Here is a 24,353-nt window from a genome sequence, read left to right as displayed (position 1 = left end):
ACATACTTTCAGCACCGGAGGAAAAAAAGGTTCACCATCACTGTCCTAGGGGGTGCCAAAGATGAAAATAGACCGACCATTAAAGCTATCTTAGATATTTCTCCTAAGAAACACTTGTCGAATTTCAGGTTGAATTTTCCTGTTGATGGGAAACAATTGTAGCAGCTCCAATAGACTACGTCCAAATTCACCAATTGGATTCCCTCTCACTTTTAAAAATCTTGCTTTACCTTTGCAAATTTTGCCAAGCCTGGAAATCTTCAAGTTGTCTTTAAAAGTCACACCAAGCCCATTCTTGAGTGACTGAGCCAAAATGGGCATCTGTTTGTCCTATACCCATCATTAATTGTAAATAGTTTACCAATTTTCACAGAAGGCTTTGCACCTGCTAAATCTGCGTAGGAAGCATTTTTGTGAAAACATTTTTGAAGGCAGGCTAAATATTTTAATGTTGATCTTCGAGGTGAGCGAGAAATGTAGAATACTTCTATTTTCCATCCTCCAAGTTTATTTTTTGCAGCAGATAGGGGAAATTTCAGTTTTCAATTCCTGAAGCTTCGCCCAGATGCTAAGTGATATGCTAATGGCTTAGAAATGATAATGAGTCTGAATATAATAGTCTTTGGTGGCAGTAATGAACATTGCTAAATTAGCATATGGGTTTGGGAGGCCATTAAGAAAAAAAATGTTACTATTGTTTTCCCGTTCCTTGTTTTAGAGAGGCTTCGGTAGAAATACGTGCCTTTCAACCAGTTTGGAGTTGAGCAAAGAAAAGTCCAGATGTTTCATAAAGAAATGATTACACTTCTTCGTAACTTCTGATTGCCCCCATTTCAGATCCTGCCAGGGTGGTGAACATGCCACCCATCATATATGTTCCAGTGGGGATTCACGGATACATCCGTTGTCCGGTTGAAGCTCAGCCACCTGTTTCCTTGGTCAAATGGAACAAAGATGGACGCCCTTTGCACATTGAAAAGGTAGGCATGGTATACCTACTTTTTTGGGGGGGGGGGGGGCGGGGGGGTTAAGAATTGCAATTTGTTTTGTCTGGCCACGGCTAGCCAAAAACAAAGTAATTAATCAAACACACACGCACAGATTTGTAAAAATCAAACTGCAACCCACGGAGCTTCAGCGAAATGTTCGTTTAACAGTTCAATAGGTCAGAGTTAATTACGGCAATCAATGCAGAAGCCTTTCAGGCCTTCTTCACCTCAATCATATCTCCAGCACTTTGCTTCTAAGCTCTTACTGCTATGGTTCCTGACCTGTCTATGTAAACCTGAAGTTTGGGTTTGAGGAGCATCAGCTCTTGGTCACCACACTATAAAAAAGATGCTGAGACCTTAGAAAGAATGCAGAGAAGAGCCACTAAGATGATTAGGGGACTGGAGGCTAAAACATAATGATGGATTTAGATATCTTGGGGCTTGAAGGGACTTGAGGTCAGCCTGGTCATCTGCAAATGAGTCTACAGAGAGGGGTGGCATACAAATCTAATTAATAATAATAATAATAATAATAATAATAATAATAATAATAATAATAATAATAATATTATTATTATTATTATTATTATTATTATTATTATTATTATTATTATTATTATTATTATTATTTCAGATTATCCAAAAGCTTGGCTATCGGGTTTTGCTCCCTTATCTTATTCAGACTTCTTTATTCTGTGAAACTCATGTCTGCCAAAATCTCATTTCTTCCACTGCTTTGGCAGTATTCAGGCTGGAGTCTTCTGGAAGATGGTTCGATTCGAATAGAAGAAGCAACAGAAGACGCCCTTGGCACATACACCTGCGTGCCTTATAATGCCCTGGGGACTATGGGCCAATCACCCCCTGCCCGATTGGTACTGAAGGTATTTCATTGGTCAATATATTCATTTTGGAGGTGTGCACATGCATGTCTACCAGCAAAGAAGCTGGATTTACCCCAGGCACTAGTGAGATATAACTTGCTGTGATAGTTCTGCAATGCTCTCATACATCTAGGGGAAGATATTTACAGAGCAAAACTGTAGAAAGAAGGGCAAAAACTGGAGGTAGAGTTAAAAGAGGGACCAACCAAGAATCCCTACATAGCCACAATCCAACTAAGGCAAACCTCCCTTGAATTCTATTGGCCCTTATCTAAGTCCAAGCAGGCACTACCTGTGTGTCATAAGAACATAAGAAGAGCCATGCTGAACCAGGCCAAAGCCCATCGAGTCCAGCATTCTGTGTCACACAGTGGCCCACCAATTGTCCATGGGGATCTTGAGCAGAAAGAGAAGGCAAAACCCTCCCTTTCCCTTGACCCCCAACAAATGGTACTCAAGGGAATCCTGCCTGCCTCAACCAACATAGAGGCGGCACATGGACGTCCATTTCAATAACCACTGATACACTTGGCATCCATGAATCTGTCTAATCCTGCCTTGAAGCTATCCAGGCTGACAGCTGTCACAACCTCTTCTGGAAGTGAATCCCATAAACCAACGACCCTCTGGGTGAAGAAATATTTCCCTTTATTTGTCCTCGCTTTCTTACCTATGAGCTTTAGGGAGTGCCCCTTTGTCCTAGTATTGTGTGATAGAGAAAAGAATTTTTCTCTATGCACCTTTTCTATTCCATGCATGATTTTATACACTTCGATCAAGTCACCCCTTAATCGCCGTATTTCAAGGCTGAAGAGACCAAGGCATTGCAACCTGGTATCATAAGGGAGGTGCTCCATTTCCTTGATCATACTTCTTGCCCATTTTTGCACCTTTTCCAGTTCCATTCTATCCTTCTTGAGGTGTGGTGACCAGAACTGTACACAGCACTCCAAATGTGGTCTCACCATCGATTTGTACAGAGGCAATACAACACTTACTGACTTATTTTCGATTCCCTTCCTAATCATGCCAAGCATGGAATTTGCTTTTTTTTACTGCTGAGTTGACCTCTTCATTGAGCTGTCCATCAAAATCCCAAGATCCCTGTCTTGGGTTGTCTCAGAAAGCTTGGTCCCCATCAGTTGGTAGGTATAATTGGGGTTCTTTGCCCTGATATGCATAACTTTGCACTTGTTTAGGTTAAAATGCATGTCAGAGATACATCTGGTTTTTGTTAGTAGGGACAGATTTTCAGCCGGAGGCATTGGATGGTAATTTTCTTTGTTTTTTCCCTTTTTCTGGCTTCACAGGACCCACCCTATTTCACGGTGCTACCAGGCTGGGAGTACAGACAAGAGGCAGGGAGGGAACTCCTGATTCCCTGTGCCGCAGCAGGAGACCCCTTTCCTGTTATCACTTGGAGAAAGGTACCCGGCCTGTCAGAAAAAATCTGCAGGGCCTTTGGCTTTTGATGAGTAGCCCCCCCTTTGTCCCAGCAACAGCAAACCAGGGGGCTGCTCTACCGCTCTCGCCCTGTCCTACAAATTGGGTGGGTGGAAACCCAGCTCCTTGCCAGGAATTTCATTCAATTTATTTGACTTATATGCCGCCAAAACCCATGGGACTCCGGGAGGCTCAGGAAGTATGTAGGGCAGCGTTTCTCAACCTTGCGGAGCTGTGGACTTCAACTCCCAGAATTATCCAGTCAGCTTGCTTTAAGATTGACCTCTCCCCTTTTCTAAGAGGTCTGTAAGAGGGGTGCCTAAGCACACCATTGTGCCTACCATCCATGTCCTACTGCCCTATTGTCCTGTTTTATCATTACTTTTTACTTACTTACTTACTTACTTACTTACTTACTTACTTACTTACTTACTTACTTGATTTATTTATTTATTTATTTATTTATTTATTTATTTATTTATTTATTTGATTTGATTTGATTATTTGATTTGATTTGATTTGATTTGTATGCCGCCCCTCTCCGTAGACTCGGGGCGGCTCACAACACAATAGAAATGACAAATCTAATAATTTACAATTTAAAATATTTTAAAAAACCCATTATTAAACAGACATACGTACAAACATACGTTATGGTTTGTTTTTTTTGACAAACTACTACCCTGTACATGTTTCACAAATAAAATAAAATAAAATAAGTAAGTAAGCAAGCAAGGAAAGAAAGAGAAAGAAAGGAAGGAAGGAAAGTAGGAAGGAAGGAAGGAAGGAAGGAAGAGAGTGAGAAAGAGAGAGAGAAAGAGAGAAAGAAAGATGTGGGGAATTCTGGAGGTTGGAGTCCACCAGAGATGGGTTCTGATCAGTTCTGGAGAAATGGTACCTGAAATTTTGAGTAGTTTGAGAACTAGTAAAGACCACCGTTGACTGGTTCTGCCACCATCTTTCTCTGCCTCCTGAGTCCCAGCTGATCAGGAGGGAATGGGGATTGTGCAGTATCCTTCCCCTGGAGTGGGGAGCGAATGGGGATTTTGCAGTATCCTTCCCACCAAGCCACACCATGCCCACCAAGCCATGCCCACAGAAGCGGCAATAATATTTTTTTAAATCCACCACTGGAGTCCACCCAGCATAAAGTTGCTAAGGTCGAGAAACTCTGGTGCAAGAACTGTACCAAGTGTAGCTGGGTTGTGACTTCATCAGCAAACTGGCATTAATTTATTAAAGGGAAGGAAAACCAATAGGTCTGTAGCTCCCTCTTCTGTTCTAAAGAAGGGAAACAGTGAACTAAGCCGGAATATTTGCTGGAACTGCCGGCTCCCAAGAATAATTCAGAAAGAATGCAAGGGGAAGAGGCCAAACAGGCTGCTTTCACGAACAACCGAAACATTCTATGATTTCTCAAGATCCGAAGCCCATGTTCGGAATCAATTTGGAAGCTCACACGGCTTTACAGATCAGGTTATCTAAGCCTCTTGGCTTCCTTGCATGACCACCAATTGAAAAAAATAAAAAATAAAAAAGGTGGTTAAGAGAATTTCTGTAAGAGAAGCCAACAAAGATCTCCTTTCTGAGGTTAAGATTTTGGACCATTCCTGAATGTGGAAGCCTTAGACAAGTGATGTCAAACCTTTTTTTCCTCGGGTGCTGAAAGAGCGTGGCCGTATGCTATCATGCATTCAAGAATTCCCATACCCATAATTCAGTGCCCAGGGAGGGGGAAAACAGCTTCCCCTGGCCTCTGGAGGCCCTCTGGAGGCTGAAAATGATCTGTTTCCCAACTTCTGGTGGACACAGTAGGCTTGTGTTTCACCCTCCCCAGGCTCCAAAGTTTTCCCTCTGGCCAGGAGAGGGTAAAAGTGACCTCCCCTATCCCCCGGAGGCTCTCTGGAAGCCAAAAACAACCTCCCGGAGCCTCTAGACAAGCCAAAAATAAGCTGACCAGCACACACATGCACGTTTGAGCTGAGCTTGGGCAATGGTTTGCGTGCCAGCAGATATGGATGCTACAGGTTCGCCATCACTGCCTTAGACATTTCGTGTCTAAGTCCAATGTCACTTGATGGTGTGGCCAATGGAATTGGCGTGCATGGTCAACAGGGTGAGATTTGGCTTCTGCACAGGTGCCAGAAGCCAAATCTTGTCTGAGGATGCGCACATGAGTGAGATTTTGGCGATTTCCGGTGATTTGGTAAAAATCACCAAAATCTCGCAATTTGGATTTCTTGGCCAGGTTCATCGGGACTAATTACGTTTGCTTTTTGTTTATCCACTTGAATAAAAGACTGTTCCTACCCTGTTTGAGAATTGGTTTGTTTGCACTTGTGAGTAAGTGGCTTATCTTTTACTTGCTAAGGCTGGGTCAGGACACAGAACCTCTCTGACCAAGATCCCCTCCCACTCCCTAGCAGACCGTAGCACCCAATGTCCAGATACATTGCAACATATCTCTGAGTTGTCTCTCTGTGTGTGTTTCTCCCCGTCCCTCTCTCCTTCCTTCCCTGGGCCTTCTCTCTTATTTGACCAAGGTAGGGAAGCCTAGTAGAAGTAGGCATACCACCCTTCCCAGTGGAAGCCTCCAGTTCCGCTCTCTCAGTAAGGATGACCATGGAGAATGGGAATGTGTTGCCACCAACATCGTCACAAGCATCACGGCAAGCACACATCTGACCGTCATTGGTAGGTATGAGGCTGGGAGGCATTGTTGGAATGACCAACTGGTTGATCATTGGGAGGGCTAGGGACACTTGTGATATTTCTGCTCATTTTTTTTAAATTTAAACTTTTATATGATTTAAATGTAATATATTTTACATGATTTAAATTTAAAATATATTTAAAATTAAATATGATTCAAAGAAGCATACTTTCATTTAAATATAGTGATATCATATTTGTTTTTGTTTGTGATCTAGTTGTTTCCTTCTTCTATTCTTCTGCACTTCTATTTCTACTAGTTTTTTCTCATCATTCCTACCATCCTTTTCCTCCCACTTAGGACTGTATGACTGTAACTTGTTGCTTGTATCCTAAGATTTTTATTAATATTGATTGCTTCTCCTTTGCTTATTTGACCCCTCTGATAATCATTTAGTGTTGTACCGCATGATTCTTGACAAATGTATCTTTTTTTAATGTACACTGAGAGCATCTGCACCAAAGACAAATTCCTTGTGTGTCCAATTATTCTTGGCCAATAAAGAATTCTATTCTGTTCTGTTCTGTTCTACTCTATTATAATAATAGACCTTTACTACAGTCAAAGACCATCAATATAATAATAATTAAAAAAACAAGAAAAAAACAGAAAAACAGAACATCCAAGAACCGTTTCAGATTCTTAGAATCTAGACATTTTGGTATCTCTTTGATCCTAGTAGCAGATTCTTGGGTGATAAATGTAGTCCTTGACTTACAACAGTTCGTTGACCATCAAAAGTTGGTCATTACCCAAGTCAACAAAGACATGCTAGGTGTTGAGGTTCTTGGTCATCTGGATACAAATGACTTACACAATTCATGACTTTTGGCTGAGCAACCAAAATTGACCCATTGTAAATATACAAGAGATGTACATATCTCGCTATGATGAAGGCATTTTTTTCTATTCTATTCTATTCTATTCTAAAGGGAAAGTTAACTGAGTGACATCCTGGGTTGCGTTCTGCATGGGGTCTATATCTTTTGCACAGGTTCCTTGACATCTTTTAGTTTATCAGTTAATAAACACGGAACTGTTTAGGGTTCTCCAGTGGTCCATATTCCAAAGAGAAGTCCATTGGGTGCTTCCTTTCTTTCATCCTAATTTAAACTCTGTTGCATTAATCCTGATGGTCTTAATTTCCTTCCCCTTGTTTTCAGGTACAAGTCCCCATGCCCCGAGTAATGTGCGTGTTGCCGTCTCCATGACCTCTGCCAATGTTTCCTGGGAGCCTGGCTATGATGGCGGATATGAACAGACATTCTCAGTTTGGTACGGCCCTCTGTGAGTCATCCCAGCATGCTTTGCTTTCTGCTTCTTTTCTTTCCCAGTTGGCCAGGGTGAACAGTAGACTTGAGGCCTTGTCCTTCTCAAAACTGAGTTCTTTTGAATGTTGATTGTGTAGCAACAATATGCAGGTGTCCCGTTTGAGTAATGAGAGTTTTGCAATCCCTGATCTTGATTAGCTGACTTTTGTGGCATAGGGAATAGGGCTTTGTCTATCCCTTTTTAAGGTGACTTTCCCCGTTGTGAAAAGATGATCAGTGACATTTAAAACTTGCTTTTCTTCCACGATTGAACCCAAATTTTTCTTCATGGAATTTGCATAGACCATTCTACCATATCAAATGCTTTCTTGGACCTCGTACATCTGATTTTCAGTTAAATAGGATTTGAATCATGGAAAAACAATGGATTTAGATTGGCTAAATTGGATAAACCTGTGGTTATCTAGTACTGATCCATTCTTCCTCTGCAAGTAAAAAATAAAGCAAAACAGAACACAACAAAATGAAAACAAATACCTTCCATAGTTCACTAAACTAAAAGCACCCAAACAGCAACATATCTGTGGTCCATCTTCCAACCTAGTCTCAAGTGAACAAGACATAATAAACTTTCGAACATGTTAGTATGTCTCGGTGAAAAACCTTCAACATACATTAGGCAGAGTTGTTGTGGATGTAGGTAATATGGGTTAGCCAGGCAATGACTCATACTTAGTATCAATGTATATACAACAATATTATTATTTACAAATATACAGAATCAACAATATAACTCTAATAGTTTACAAACCGCACACAGCAAGAATAATACAGCTCACAAGCAAAGATATCTCTAACACAGTGTTTTTCAACCAGTGTGCCGTGGCACACTAGTGTGCTGTGAGACATGGTCAGGTGTGCCGCGAAGCTCAGCAAGAGAGAGAAAAAGAGAGAGAGAAAGAAAGCAAGAGAGAGAAAGAGAGAGAAAAAAGCAAGAGAGAAAGAGAGAAAAAGAAAGCAAGAGAGAAAGAGAGAAAGAGAAAGCAAGCAAGAGAGCGAGAGAAAGAAAGCAAGAGAGAGAGAGGAAGAAAGCAAGAGAGAGAGAGAGAAAAAGAGGCAGGGAAGGAGGGAGAGATAGAAAGAGAGCAAAAAAGAGAGGAAGGAAGGAAGAGAGAAAGAAAGAGGGATGGAGAGATAGAGGAAGGAAGGAAGAGAGAGAAAGAGGGAGAGAAATAGGGTGAAAGGGAGGAAGAGAGAGAGAGAGAGAATTTTTTGTCGAAACTTTTTTAGCCCCCACACTCCCCTCCGCTCAATGTGCCCCATGATTTTGTATATGTAAAAAATGTGCCGCAGCTCAAAAAAGGTTGAAAATCACTGCTCTAACAAAGTAACTCCCCCCAAAGGGAACGGTACTGGCGCCCCCTTATGGCCAACCAGTAATATTTCCTTAAAGATATAGTCTTTATATTTTACAGACTTACATTGTTAGTTTATTGTATGGCAACACCCAAGTAGGTTACGTACCATGTACTAACAGAACATAATAGTTGAGTTTACCCAACATGCTGATTTTCAAATCTGACATAATTCTTGTGATTTGTTGGACCCAAATAAACTATAGAATGGGATCCTTTGATGGTTTGTTTCACACAACAAATAAGAACACAGTTGGATTTCTTCCACATGCTTAACCAAATATCTAATTTAGCTGAATCTAGCATTGTGTAATCCTAGGTATTATGCAAGCTATCCTTCTTCAAGAAAACACAGCCTCAACATATCTAAAAAGCACCAGTTGAAAAAAGCTGGTGTATCAAATTTTATGTGGCGATATAACTATTCACATCTGCCTTTTTGTAATTTGGATGAAATTATTATTTAGAAGGTGTCTTCCGGGACTACCAATATCAACATTTGCTAAAAGTCACTGGAATATAATGGTTGTATACCGCTCCAAAAAAATAAAAATCAAGGGAACACTCAAATAACACATCCTAGATCTGAATGAGTGAAATACAGTGATACCTCATCTTACAAACGCCTCATCATACAAACTTTTCGAGATACAAACCCAGGGTTTAAGATTTTTTTGCTTCTTCTTACAAATTATTTTCACCTTACAAACCCACCGCCGCCGCTGGGATGCCCCGCCTCTGGACTTCCGTTGCCAGCAAAGCACCCGTTTCTGCACTGCTGGGATTCCCCTGAGGCTCCCCTCCATGGGAAACCCCACCTCTGGACTTCCGTTTTTTTGTGATGCTGCAGGGGAATCCCAGCAGTGCAAAATGGGTGCTCCACTGGCAACGGAAGTCTGGAGGTGGGGTTTCCCAGCGAGGGGAGCCTCAGGGGAATCCCAGCATCGCAAAACGGGCGCTTCGGCTGGCAAAAGGGGTGAATTTTGGGCTTGCACTCATTAATCACTTCTCCATTGGTTCCTATGGGAAACATTGTTTCATCTTACAAACTTTTCACCTTAAGAACCTCATCCCAGAACCAATTAAGTTTGTAAGACAAGGTATCACTGTATTCTCATTGAATACTTTGTTCTGTACAAAGTTGAATGTGCACAACAGCAGGTGAAATTGATTGTCAATCAGTGTTGCTTCCTAAGTGGACAGTTTGATTTCAGAGAAGTTTGATTTACTTGGAGTTATATTGTGTTGTTTAAGTGTTCCCTTTATTTATTTATTTTTGAGCAGTGTATATTCATCAGTGTGCATTATTATGCCTCTAAAACATGACATACCAGAATTGGTCTTCAGAAAATTTACCTTCCTCCATACATCTACTGTAAGTCTAACTCAATCCAGATAGCTCTAGGAGCCAATATCCATTTTGCATTGAAAACTTTCCCTCCCTAATCACCTGTTTTCTCCAGGTTCTTCCTTTGCAGGGGGTTTAATTTTAGAAATCACATGTCAATAGAAAATTGATGGTTAGATCACACTTCATTTCCCACCTGCAGCATCGAAGAGTGACATGGAAGTGTGAAAAAGCTGTCATGCCAGAAAAGTATCTGGACCACTTATGCAATACTTTTTCAGTATTCCAAAATAGCTGTTCAGATTTTACCAAAGAAAATATAGGGCATTCCAGTAAGATTCAAACTTCCTCTTCCCAATAAAACTATCCCTGCATTCTGGAGTCCCATCAAAAGAGCTACAGTAGTCCCTCGCTATATCGCGCTTCACCTACTGCGGCTTCACTTCATCGCGGGTTTTCAAGAAATATTAATGAGAAAAATCATTCGCGGATCTTCGCTGGTTCTCAGGTTTCTGAGGAAGTCGATCGGCAGGTTTTTTAAAAAAAATATATCTAAAATTGTAAATACTGTATTTAAATACTGTATCTAAAATAAATACTGTGTGGGAAGGGTTTATAAACACTTAAAACAATGAAAACTTACCAAACAATTACAATATAAATACTTAAATAAGTACTATCAGTCGATAAATTCCCCATCGCGGATTTCACCTATCGCGGCCGGGTCTGGAACGTAACACCAGCGATAGGTGAGGTCTTACTGTATTTCATTGCAGCTGGGGTGGTCTTCAAACTTTTTAGCAAGGGGTTCTTTGCCAGCTTGCTGGGTGGGTGTGGCCATGGTGGGTGTGGCCTAGTCAGTCTCCTGCGCAATGGTGGAGGCTCATTTTTGCCCTCCTGGGCGCTGCAGGGTTTCCTCAAGCCTCCGGTAGGACCAAAACAGCACCCCCAGGCTCTGGAGGCCCAGGCTTGTTTCTGTCCTTCCCAAACTTGCATTATGCCCATTTTTCACCTTCCCTGAGCCTCTGCAAACACCCTTCATTTACCTGCACCCAAAACGGCACATGTGTAGGGTGGGCCGAGGTGAGCTGGGATTTGGGGGTTCTCTGAATTAATAATAATAATTTATTGGATTTGTATGCCGCCCCTCTCCGTAGACTCGGGGCGGCTAACAACAATGATAAAAACAGCATGTGACAATCCAATAATAAAACAATTAAAAACCCTTATTATAAAACCAAACATACACACAAACATACCATGCATAACTTGTAATGGCCTAGGGGGAAGGAATATCTCAACTCCCCCATGCCTGGCGGTATAAATGAGCCGAGTAGTTTACGAAAGACAAGGAGGGTGGGGGCAGTTCTAATCTCCGGGGAGAGTTGGTTCCAGAGGTCCGGGGCCGCCACAGAGAAGACACTTCCCCTGGGGCCCGCCAAACAACATTGTTTAGTCGACAGGACCCGGAGAAGGCCAACTCTGTGGGACCTTATCGGTCACTGGGATTCGTGCGGTAGCAGGCGGTTCCGGAGGCAGAGTTGTAGGCAGTGAGGGGCTACAAAATTTTTTTACTGCCACACTGTGGTCGCGGCTTATGCAGGACGCCCTGCATTTTCTTTCAACATCTTTCAGTGCAAATTGGTTTAAAAAAAAATATATAATTATTGATTTTTTAAGAATTTTACAAAAAACAAAACAGAAAGCATAAAGTGTACCATCACCATACAGGAAAAAAAATCCCTTCACCAGGGAAGAATCAATTTCAGTGCAAATTGGGTGCTCTGGGGTGGAGCTCCATTTTTGCTACCCATTCTTTTCCCCGCACCCTCCAGGCAGCAACCGACCCCTGGTTGTAGGTCTGAATGCATTTGGTTGGGATGGTTCCAAAAAGGGGAAAAAATAATTAAACCCAGAATCTACATAGGTTATTGGGATGGGAAGTCCATTCACCTTCCTTTAAATCTCACTCCTTGAGTCAGTTCACAAGTCCTTTTGGTGTTGATTAATCAAATGATGTATGTGCAAACCACCGGCTTCCGCTGAAAAGATCCTTAAGGTCAGATCCCATAGGTTCCTCTAGATTTGAAAGGGCATATTACCGTTATTTAAGTAGGAGCAGGTGAAACCCAAAAAATTCCCCAGCATGAGAACTTAGAACTGTGATGGTGAACCCATGGCGCGCATCACAGGTGGCACATGGGCACATATTTCAGCTCCAGTGTGCATGCTGATTTTTGGCCTTGAGAAAGGCCCTTTTGTCCTCTGGATGCTTCAGGGAAGCTTCTCTGAAGGCCCCGGGGCAAAAATAAATCCCCCAATGGAAAAACCGGTTTGCCTCTTTGGGCATTTTTTTCACCTACCAGTTGTTTTAACGTTGCCAAGTTTGGCAAAGCTCTGATTGAGGTTGCCAAGTTCAGTTTTTTTCCTCCATATGGAATATAGACATATGTGTGTGTGTGAGAGAGAGTGAGTGTGTGACAGAAATATGGACCGGGACTCACTGCTCACAGTCACTCACGCCCTCATCACCTCGAGGCTCGACTACTGTAACGCTCTCTACATGGGGCTACCTTTGAAGAATGTTCGGAAACTTCAGATCGTGCAGAATGCAGCTGCGAGAGCAGTCATGGGCTTTCCCAAATATGCCCGTGTCACACCAACACACCGCAGTCTGCATTGGTTGCCGATCAATTTCCGGGCACAATTCAAAGTGTTGGTTATGACCTATAAAGCCCTTCATGGCATCGGACCAGAATATCTCCGAGACCGCCTTCTGCTGCACGAATCCCAGCGACCGATTAGGTCCCACAGAGTCGGCCTTCTCCGGGTCCCGTCGACTAAACAATGTCGGTTGGCGGGCCCCAGGGGAAGAGCCTTCTCTGTGGCGGCCCCGACTCTCTGGAACCAGCTCCCCCCAGAGATTAGAACTGCCCCTACCCTCCTTGCCTTTCGTAAACTTCTCAAAACCCACTTTTGTTGTCAGGCATGGGGGAATTGAAATATCTCCCCTGGGCCTATATAATGTATGTATGGTATGTTTGTAGGTATGTCTGCTTAAAAATGGGTTTTTTTAACTATTTTAAATTTTAAATTGTATATTATTAGATTTGTTATGAATTGTTTTATTGTGTTGTGAGCCGCCCCGAGTCCACGGAAAGGGGCGGCATACAAATCTAATAAATAGATAGATAGATAGATAGATAGATAGATAGATAGATAGATAGATAGATAGATAGATAGATAGGATCTTGGCATCAGGACCAATCCCCAAACAAGGCCATTGTTCATTAAGAAATTATCTCTACTTCAGGGATGAGCTTCAAAAACGTTAGCAAGGTGTTCTCTTCCTGGTTGCTGGGTGGGCGTGGCCATGGTGGGCGTGGCCTAGTCGGTCTCCTGCACCATGCTGGAGGGGGTGTTTTTGCCCTCTCCAATCTATGGGGGATTTTCTCGAGTTTCCGGGAGGGTGAAAATGGCCTCCTCAGGCTCCAGACGCCCTCTGGAGGCCAGAAGCAGTTCTGTTTCCAGCCTTCACAAACCTCTGGTAGACCCATTTTTGCCTTCACCAAGCCCTCTGCGAACACCCTGCAGTTATCTACATCCAAATTAGGGCACATGGGGACTCCCGGGTGGGGAGGGATGGGTGGGGCCTGCCAGGAGTCGGATTTTTAAAAATAAATTTTTATAAATAGATTTTCATATTAGCAATATAATCATTAAACATTCACACAGCACATAACAGTGTGCTCAATGTTCAAAGGGGCGTACATAAGTGCACCAGAATGCCTACCGTCCCCTGTCCTGTAGTCTCTCCTATATCCCCTATATCGTCTCTTCTACCTCTTCTATCCATTATATTTCTTATATCTCTTATATCTTTTCTGCTATTCTCTCTAGTTATATTTTACTCCTAGATTTTCTCTTCTATGCTCTCTTTGATACATTCTACTCGCATATATCCTCTATAACCTTCATTGTGTATTATTCTGTATTGGACGAAACAAATAAATTGTTCTGTCGGGCTCTCTGGTAGAATCCTCCCAAAAATTCACAGGTACAAATTTCAGACACACACACGTTTGGAAATTCAAAACAATGTTCTTTATAATGAAAATTCACTTAAACCAAGCCCTCTTTTGGTAGAGCAAAGAGCACTCGTCTCCAAACAAACTGGTAATTTGTACAAGTCCCTTATCAGTTCTGTGATACTTAGCTTGCAGCTGTGAGGCAATTCACAGTCCTTCTTCTTTCACAAAGTGAAACACACTTTGCTCTAGTTTAGTTTCAAAGCAGGGGAAAATCAGCACACAAAAGGTCAAAGTCAGTAAAGCAGTCACGAAACACAACAATCAGATAATCCTCCACAAAGGCCAAACCCAAAGCCTCACTAATTACCACAGCCCCACCCAACCACAGGTGACCTCATTTTCTTTGATAATAATCTCTCAGTTGTTGTTGCCCATGCATCGCTCTCCGCATGCGTGGCTGTATCATTAACTCTTGTTCTGAATCCAAGGAGGAGCTAGATAATTGATCTCCCTCTGAGCTGGCTGCCACACTCTCCTCCTCCCTGTCACTCATGTCTTCTTGGTCAGAGGAGCCTTCATCATCAGATTCCACCGGGGGCAAAACAGGCCTGCAGCATGTGGATGTCTCCCCCACATCCACAGTCCTTGGGGCAGCAGCTGGGCCAGAGCTAACCACAACAATAAATAAAATAAATAAATAAGTGCCCACCATCAAACAGCATTCATTCCCCTCCACCAAAACGGGGGCATATTTTCTATATACCGTTTTAACTGAAGAGTAATATATCTATTTACACATTATAAAGTAACTCTAATTTATTAAGGGAAAAAGTAAGGCAGGAGTGGGATTTGAGGCTTCTGCAAACTGCACCCAGAGTCTTAGCTAGAGGTTCTCCCGAACCCTTGCGAACCCCCAGCAGCCCATCCCCTGCTCTGCTTTCCCTTTATGGTCCCCTTCTCCATCTCTCTTCCTGCTTTATCTTTCTTTCTGTTTTTCCTCTGCGGTCCTGTCTTTCTGAAGAACTTGCTCCTTGGATGGTCTTTCTTCTTTCTCCCTCTCTCTCTAGGATGAAGAGGGCACAGTTCGGACCTCACGATTGGCTCTCCCTTCCGGTACCAGCGGGTCCCAGTTGGTTGCTTGTGGATAACCTAGAACCGGAGACCGCCTATCAGTTCAGCGTCTTGGCCCAAAATAAGCTGGGCACCAGCTCTTTCAGTGAAGTGGTCACCGTAAATACTTTAGGTGAGTCCTGGAGATCAGTATTGGGCTCCTACCTGGACAGGGAGAGGACGGCATTCTAGAATAGAATAGAATAGAATAGAATAGAATAGAATAGAATTTTTATTGGCCAAGTGTGATTGGACACACAAGGAATTTGTCTTGGTGTATATGCTCTCAGCGTATATAAAATAAAATATACATTTGTCAAGAATCATGTGGTACAACACTTAATTATTGTCATAGGGGTCAAATAAGCAATGAAAAAGCAATATTAATAAAAAACTTAGGATATAAGCAACAAGTTACAGTCATACAGTCAACATGGGAGGAAATGGGTGATAGGAATGATGAGAAAAACTAGTAGAATAGAAGTGCAGATTTAGTAGAAACTCTGACAGTGTTGAGGGAATTATTTGTTTAGTATAAACAAATAATGTTCTTGTGTCTAGTTGTCTTGGTGTGCAGTGCTCTGTAGCGACGTTTTGAGGGTAGGAGTTGAAATAATTTGTGTCCAGGATGTGAGGGGTCAGTAAATATTTTCCCCGCCCTCTTTTTGATTCACACAGTATACAGGTCCTCAATGGAAGGCAGGTTGGCAGCAATTGTTTTTTCTGCAGTTCTGATTATCCTCTGAAGTCTGTGTTGATCTTGTTGGGTTGCAGCACCAAACCAGACAGTTATAGAGGTGCAGATGACAGACTCAATGATTCCTCTGTAGAACGGAGCTGCATGTACAGCTCGGGTGACCAGTGGGCAGGCATGCACATCGGAGTGAGATTTGGCTTCTGCGCATGCGCAGGAGTCAAAATTTTGCAAGAGGACGCGTGGACGTGCAAGATTTCCCTTATGATACCAGGTTGCAGTGCCTTGGTCTCTTCAGCCTTGAAAGACGACGTTGAAGGGGTGACTTGATCAAAGTGTATAAAATCATGCAGGGGATAGAAAAGGTGGATAGAGAAAAATTATTTTCTCTGTCACACAATACTAGGACAAGGGGGCCTTCCCTAAAGCTCATAGGTAAGAAAGTGAAGACAAATAAAGGGAAATATTTCTTCACCCAGAGGGTCCTTGGTTTATGGAATTCACTTCCAGAAGAGGTCGTGACAGCTGTTAGCCTGGATAGCTTCAAGGCAGGATTAGATAGATTCATGGATTCCAAATGTATCGGTGGTGATTGAAACGGATGTCCAAGTGCCGCCTCTATGTTGGTTGAGGCAGGCAGGATTCCCTTGAGTACCATTTGTTGGGGGTCAAGGGAAAGGGAGGGTCTTGTCTTCTCTTTCTGCTCAAGATCCCCAGGGACAATTGGTGGGCCACTGTGTGATACAGAATGCTGACTCGATGGGCTTTGGCCAGATTCAGCATGGCTCTTCTTATGTTCTTATGCTGATATAACTATGAAAATAAACGAGATTAACTAGTAATATGCAACTGTATGTTATGGATATGTTTGTAAGGTATATGCATTGATATATGTATGAATATGGAGTTAAATGTTTTTTAAAAAATTACAAAAAAAGGAAGTTGTTCAATTTTACAGGAAGCCAAAGAGAAGGGTCTGTTTAAACAATAGTAACCAGTTACATTTGCAAATGTTCTCTGGAACTAGATATTCATGCTATTAATGCAGTCCTTTCCTATCCTGGTTGTTTACTTTGTTCATCTTCTCTTTTATTTATTTATTTTTTTAATGAAAAACAAGAGGACAGAAGGAAAAGGGGGGACATGATCGAAACAGTTAAATATGTTAAAGGGTTAAATAAGGTCCAGGAGGGAAGTGTTTTTAATAGGAAAGTGAACACAAGAACAAGGGGACACAATCTGAAGTTAGTTGGGGGAAAGATCAAAAGCAACATGAGAAAATATTATTTTACTGAAAGAGTAGTAGATCCTTGGAACAAACTTCCAGCAGACGTGGTAGATAAATCCACAGTAACTGAATTTAAACATGCCTGGGATAAACATATTAGATTAATTAGATTAGATTTATTGGATTTATATGCCGCCCCTCTCCGCAAACTGGGGGCGGCTCACAACAAGGTAAAAACAATACATAATAACAAATCCAATACCCACCAATCCAATTAGAATTTTAAACTAAAAAATTCATAAAAAACAACCCCAGAATATTAAAAAACACGCATACAATCAATCTAACACCAAAAACAACATGGGCAAGGGGGAGATGTTTCAGTTCCCCCATGCCTGACGGCAGAGGTGGGTTTTAAGAAGTTTGCGAAAGGCAAGGAGGGTGGGGGCAATCGTAATCTCGGGGGGGGGGGAGCTGGTTCCAGAGGGTTGGAGCTGCCACAGAGAAGGCTCTTCCCCTGGGTCCCACCAGACGACATTGTTTAGTCGATGGGACCCAGAGAAGGCCAACTCTGTGGGACCGAACCGGTCGCTGGGATATCCATCCTAAGATAAAATACAGGAAATAGTAGAAGGGCAGACTAGATGGACGATGAGGTCTTTTTCTGCTGTCAGACTTCTATGTTTCTATGTTTCTATCTTTAGCATTCCCTGTCACAACACCAGAACCTCTGGTACTGGTTACTCCACCAAGGTGCCTAACAGCTAACCGCACACAACAAGGTGTTCTATTGTCATGGCTTCCTCCTGCCAATCATAGTTTTCCGATTGACCGTTATATCATGGAATTTCGACTTGGAGAAAGATGGGAGATTTTGGATGATGCCATCTTGGGAAGCGACGGTGATTTCTTTGCCAAGGATTTGACTCAGGTGGGTGAAAAATCCAGGGAAATGGTGAGTCACTTTTCTCCATCCTGTTGCCGAAGCAATGTTGTATGATTTGATGGAAGAGGACAAACATAATTGCTTGATGTGATATATCTGTGTTGCAATGAAGGGCTGCAAAGTTTTTTACTACCACTGTGGGCGTGGCTTTTTTGTGGGTGTGACTTGCCGGCTAGGTGACCATGTAGGAGTGGCTTGATGATCATGTGACTGGGGGGGTGGCTTAAAGGTCATGTGACTGGCTTAAAGGTGGCCAACTTGACATCACTCACATCATGGGTTAGATACAATTAAGCATAAAACATATCAGGAAAGACTTAAGGGTTAGATACAATTAAGCATAAAACGTATCAGGAAAGACTCAATGAACTGTATAGTCTGGAGCAGTGTTTCCCAAACTTGACAACTTGAAGATATGTGGACTTCAACACCCAGAATTCCCCAGCCAGCGAATGCTGGCTTGGGAATTCTGGGAGTTGAAGTCCAGATATCTTCAAGTTGCCAAGGTTGGGAAACACTGGTGTGGAGGACAGAAGGGAAAGGGGTGACATGATCGAAACATTTAAATATGTTAAAGGGTTAGATAAGGTCCAGGAGGGAAGTGGTTTTAATAGGAAAGTGAACACAAGAACAAGGGGACACAATCTGAAGTTAGTTGGGGGAAAGATCAAAAGCAACATGAGAAAATATTATTTTACTGAAAGAGTAGTAGATCCTTGGAACAAACTTCCAGCAGACGTGGTTGATAAATCCACAGTAACTGAATTTAAACATGCCTGGGATAAACATATATCCATCCTAAGATAAAATACAGGAAATAGTATAAGGGCAGACTAGATGGATCATGAGGTCTTTTTCTACCATAAGTCTTCTATGTTTCTATGTTTCCCTCTCTATTTACTATTACTGAACATCCAAAATATACTATTTAATTTTATGTATATATGCCATATGCCATACATATTACACACAGGCACACAAAAAATAAATTATCTACTATATAAACTATATGTACACACACACACGCACGCACGCACGCACGCACGCACAACTCTTCTAAAATTATACACATTCAACCTCATTTACTGCAATTGGAAAAACATACCCAGAGCCTAGAGGGAAAAAAAGAAAAAAAATTCAATTTTTTTCTACTGGTTCTGCGTACCTGACCAAAATTTTTCTACCCGTTCTACATACCTGACCGTACCCATAGGATCCCATCATTGCTGTGGTGCCATGGTGGCACTGTGGTTAGAAGGCAGTTTTGCAGGCTAACTCTGCCCACAGCCTGGAGTTCGATCCTGACCAGTTCAAGGTTGACTCAGCTTTCCACCCTTCCAAGGTTGGTAAAATGAGGAGCTACATTTTGGGAGACAATAGGATGACTGACCGCTTAGAGAGGGCTGTGAAGCACTGTGAAGCTGTATATAAGTCTAAGTGCTATTGCTATACCTTACATTCCAAACTGCTGGCATTAAAAGTTCCAAAGCAGTTAAACTATTTAGCTTAAATACTTTATTTTCTCCCATATTTTCCATTGTGATCAGTTAAATAAAAAGCAGCAGGAAAAACAGAACAGAACAAGAAAGGGATAGAATATATCCATGCAATTGGTTATATTGCAGTATAATCCCCAAATTAATCCATGTAAATGGATTTTAAAAATAATAATTGTGTTGCTGGCATTGCATAATATTCACACCGAGGTGAGATTTGAAGTGAGAATTCAAAAGGTGAGATTTAATACAACTAGGAAAAAGGAAAAGAAGAGAAATGGAAAAACCAGAAATAAAATAAATGTTATCTGTAAACTGCAAAGCAGCCTGCTCTCATTTCTCTTTGCTTGTTCCTGTTCTCCTGTTTTAAATTTTATTTAATCTTGTGAGGTCCTTGACATCATTAAGTCCTCTTGGTTCTACCTGGATTTGACCTGTGCTTTTGTGGAATTTCTCTCAACTACTGGTAGTACATCTTCTCTATTTAATGGTAGAAGCTACCCACGGGACTCTTTTCGAAACAGAAGGTCAGGGTGTACATCCCATTATAAGTACATCGGAATGTGGATTCATAAATAATCAACTTGCACGAATGCTTGCTTGAATGAATCTATAGGGAAAAAGCTTTTACGGCAACCCTGGTCCGAATTAAATCTATTAAGTTAGTAGGTCTTGTTTCCATGTAGGAACATAGAGGAATGCAGTTGAACTGTAGTAAACTCCATGCTATGCTTGCCAGTCGGCGTAGTAAGTTTATGCACTATTTATTGAATACTTGATAGTTTTTTATATTGTCCTTCCTTCTATAGTACCTTAGTACAGTGTTTCCCAACCTTGGCAACTTGAAGATATCTGGACTTCAACTCCCAGAATTCCCCAGCCTGGGGAATTCTGGGAGTTGAACTTCAAATATCTTCAAGTTGCCAAGGTTGGGAAACACTTCCTTAGTAGATCCTTAATTACTTTTAAAATAGGAAATAATTAAAGAGTGTATTTTTACCCATAAACGCTTTAATGATTTTAATCATTATCTAGAACTGAACTTTTATAGCAATTCAAGAAAATTGAGCTACTTGCCTAATCTGTTATTATACTGAACCTTGTGGGTTCATTACAAAACCTTACAATGTTACTGTGCTCCTCAATAAATAATGCTGTCTGTCATTTGTCCTTTGGGGGGCTGTTTAAATAATGTGACTTAATCAACTGGAAAAGAGTCCAAGCACCTATTTGAAAACTTATCTTGGTTGGTAAGCCACTCCCACCCAGTCACATGATCTTTAAGCCACCCTGGTTGCATGATTGTCAAGCCACTCCCACTTGGTCACATGGCCAGTAAGCCACTCCTACACAGTCACATGACCATCAAGCCACACCCACAAAATAAGCCATGCCCACAGCATGGCAGCAAATATTTTGGCAGCCCATCACTGGTCCTAGCATTGAAAAATGGGTTATCTGGTTTTGCTAAAATATTAATAGCCTATGGATGCTGCGTTTTCTCCTTGGACCCAGAATTGTGGCTCATCTCCTGAATCTTCTACTACAATATTATCTTCTATATATCTCTGTGTCAAATTAGTGATAGAAATAGCAAAGAGAGTATCATGCTTCTAGCTCCCTCTTGTGGCAATCTCCAACACTAACTCTTAAAGCTATAGTGTTTCAATACATTTAAGCATACAGTACATTGTTAGCTTGTTCATATATTGCCAAACCCAACTACCCTGTTTCCCCGAAAATAAGACGTACCCCAAAAGTAAGGCATGTCAGAGGTTTTGCAGAATTTGCTAATATAAGGCACCCCCCAAAAATAAGGCTTAGTCAAGTTTACATACGGTACGGTGGAAAAACATACGGTACCATTCAAAGCTGTTCATAGCGGTACCGTAATAATGTGGCGTCCCCTGCTGGCCCCTTCCATCGCTTTGTACCGTCCAGTACAGCAGACACAGTCTGCTGCTGTCTCACCGCCATTACAGTCTCCACTACAGTGCTTAGAGTGTAGTTCCTCTGGTGGCCGGAAGCTGCAATAGCGGGAGTATACTGTTGTACCATATAAGTGCCGTCGTTTGTGTGTATGGGTGCCATACTGACAGGTACCATACCGTAATCAGTGTACCGTATGGTACACTTTCTTTGGGGGTGTCAGCTTTTCTGCCTGTGAATTTATCTTCTTTGAGAAATATAAGGCACCCCCTGAAAATAACACTTAGCACAACTTTTGACGGAAAAATTAATATAAGACAGTATCTTATTTTCGGGGAAACACGGTAGTTATGTACATAGTACTAACATTCTTGAATCATGATGACATTGGTTTCCCTCCACATTATTGAGACTAATGACCCTTGCATGTTTCGCATATTGCAGGACACGTGGTACGAGTTCCGAATTTTGGCTGTCATGCAAGGTCTAATTAGTGAGCCCAGCAATATTGCTGGAGTCTCCAGTACAGGTAAGCAGTGGTTTGACTTGCCTTGGCAGACAGGTGTTTAGCCTCTGAATTGAACCCAGTTCTGAGATATTTTCAATCAGCTCTAGGAACAAGGGGTCCTTTGTGACGATTCCCCCCAAATTAAAAAATTCTCTTCAGTCTAGATCAGTGTTTCTCTTTTTTAAAAAAAAATAAACTTTATTCATTTTAAATAAAAAGACATACAAACTCACAAATATTTAAACACATAATAGGGGTTACAATTACCCCTCTTTTCTTGAAGTCAATTTTTAATACAGAGAAAAGGATAAAATCTTAAATCTTTAAGTCAATGTAGTATTCTAAGAAGAATTTTGTTTGCATATTCTAATAAACATAGAGTTAAATTGATAAAAAAGAAAACCCAACAGCAATAGCAACAGCAAAAAATATCAATAACATTTGATTATATTTATACAGTTTTTGTAACCTTATTTTCAACTTTATTCTTATCTATCCATGTATAAACTTTGTTCCAAATAATATAAAAATCAGATTCTTCTTGATCATTCAGCCTTCTTGTCATCATATCCATCTCTGCACAATCTAAGATTTTTTTAACTACATCTTCTTTTTTGGGAACATCTTCCCCTTTCCAATTTTGTGCATAAACTATCCTGGCCGCTGTTAAAATATGTACAGTGGAACCCCGACATAAGAGCTGCTCTACTTAAGAGCAACTCGAGATAAGAGCTGGGAGGGGAGAGATATTTTTGTTCTACTTACAAGCCCAAATTCGAGATACAAGCGCCAAGGAGCTGTCTCCTGAAGCCAAACGCTAACTTCCGCGTTCGGCTTCAGGAGACAGCTGCGAAGCGGCGCGCGTGTTTTAAAAGGTTGCAGCCGGCCTGGGGGGCTCGGGGGGGTGCTTGCAGCTTTCTTTCTTGCTCTTTTTCTTTCTCTCTTTTACCTTCCCTTCTATTTCTTCTTTTCTTTCTCCTTCCCACCTTCTTCCCTCCCTCCCTCCCTTCACTCATTCCTCTTACTCTCCCCTTTCATAAGTTTCCTTGCTTCCTTCCTCTGTTCCTGTCCCTTCCCCCTTTCTTTCTTTCTTTCTTGCTTTCTTTCTTGCTCTTTTTCTTTCTCTCTTTTACCTTCCCTTCCTCTATTTCTTCTTTTCTTTCTCCTTCCCACCTTCTTCCCTCCCTCCCTCCCTTCACTCATTCCTCTCTTACTCTCCCCTTTCATAAGTTTCCTTGCTTCCTTCCTCTGTTCCTGTCCCTTCCCTCTTTCCTTCCTTCCTTCCCACCCTCCGTCCATTCATTCACCCATTCCTCTCTTGATCGCTTAAAGCCGGTCCCTGGTGCAAAAAGGGTTGGGGACCTCTGTCCTACAGGATTGGGTGGCAGAGAAGTTGAACATATGTAAATTTAAAAGTTTAAGAAAGTTTACAAGTTAAGTGAAAGAAACTTCATTATTCATTTATATGTACATGTACATTTCTTCATTAAAAACATGTCTTTCTGCATAATTTAGACTAACTTTGTGAGTTTTTTGAGGGCTGGAACCAATTAAAATTATTTACATTAATTCCTATGGGGAAAAGTCGTTCGAGATAAGAGCTGCTCGACTTAAGAGCCCAGGTCCGGAACGAATTAAACTCGTATCTCGAGGTACCACTGTACAGTGTTTCTCAAATTTGGTCATTTTAAGAGAGGTGGACTTCAACTCCGAAAAGTTCACGAAAAACTTACATTGTGGGGTTCTTGATCCTCCATGACCTTGGCTGTTTTCTTTCAGATGTTTCATTACCAAACTAGGTAATGTCTTCAATTATATTAAACCCGACTCGGCCAATAGGATGTGGCCTGGATAGGGGTGTGCCATGCTGCAGGTGTTTACTGGATGAATAGAATAGAAGATCTCACCTCCTTTGTATGATATAATATGCCCCCACTCCCAATGATCTCAGCTATTTCTTGTTCATTGCAATCTATTTGCTGTTCTACTCTTTTAATCTTGTACACTATCATTTTAGCACATTATAAAGCACCCAGCAAAAGGCGGACAATTGGGAGGGTGGCAAATGCATTTAATGTGTCGATAAGTAAATATTCTGTAACAAACTGTTGCTGTTTTTTTTCTGAAAAAAGTTTATTTTAGTTTTTATTCCCATACAGACCTTTTCAGATATTTCCCCTTTCAATTCCTTTTACAAAATCTTTACACATATATTCTATATTTATCTTATTGCTTTGTTAGTTCAGAGTTGCTATTTTACCGTACTCCCTTTCTATCTCATATAGCTCTTCCTTCTCTTTCTTCTTACCTTCCTTTCTCTTTCTCGTTCTAAACCTACTTCCTTG

General features: G+C 41.5%; 1 protein-coding gene across 1 annotated transcript in view; it reads left to right on the top strand.

Moving 5' to 3' along the window:
- The window catches only part of IGSF9B (immunoglobulin superfamily member 9B), a 108,013-nt gene that overhangs the window by 56,186 nt on the left and 27,474 nt on the right, over window positions 1-24,353 (top strand). Inside the window, exons 8-15 of the mRNA XM_070765121.1 lie at window positions 838-980; window positions 1,736-1,876; window positions 3,187-3,303; window positions 5,863-6,013; window positions 7,196-7,319; window positions 15,165-15,340; window positions 17,834-18,060; window positions 21,945-22,029. Of these exons, the coding sequence (XP_070621222.1) occupies window positions 838-980; window positions 1,736-1,876; window positions 3,187-3,303; window positions 5,863-6,013; window positions 7,196-7,319; window positions 15,165-15,340; window positions 17,834-18,060; window positions 21,945-22,029 (1,164 nt within the window). The remainder of the gene's footprint in view (window positions 1-837; window positions 981-1,735; window positions 1,877-3,186; window positions 3,304-5,862; window positions 6,014-7,195; window positions 7,320-15,164; window positions 15,341-17,833; window positions 18,061-21,944; window positions 22,030-24,353) is intronic.

The sequence above is a fragment of the Erythrolamprus reginae genome, chromosome 12, assembly GCF_031021105.1.
Source record: "Erythrolamprus reginae isolate rEryReg1 chromosome 12, rEryReg1.hap1, whole genome shotgun sequence".
NCBI lineage: Eukaryota > Metazoa > Chordata > Lepidosauria > Squamata > Dipsadidae > Erythrolamprus > Erythrolamprus reginae.
The sequence above is the reverse complement of the archived record's forward strand: the minus strand, read 5'-3'. Positions and strand labels throughout refer to the sequence as shown.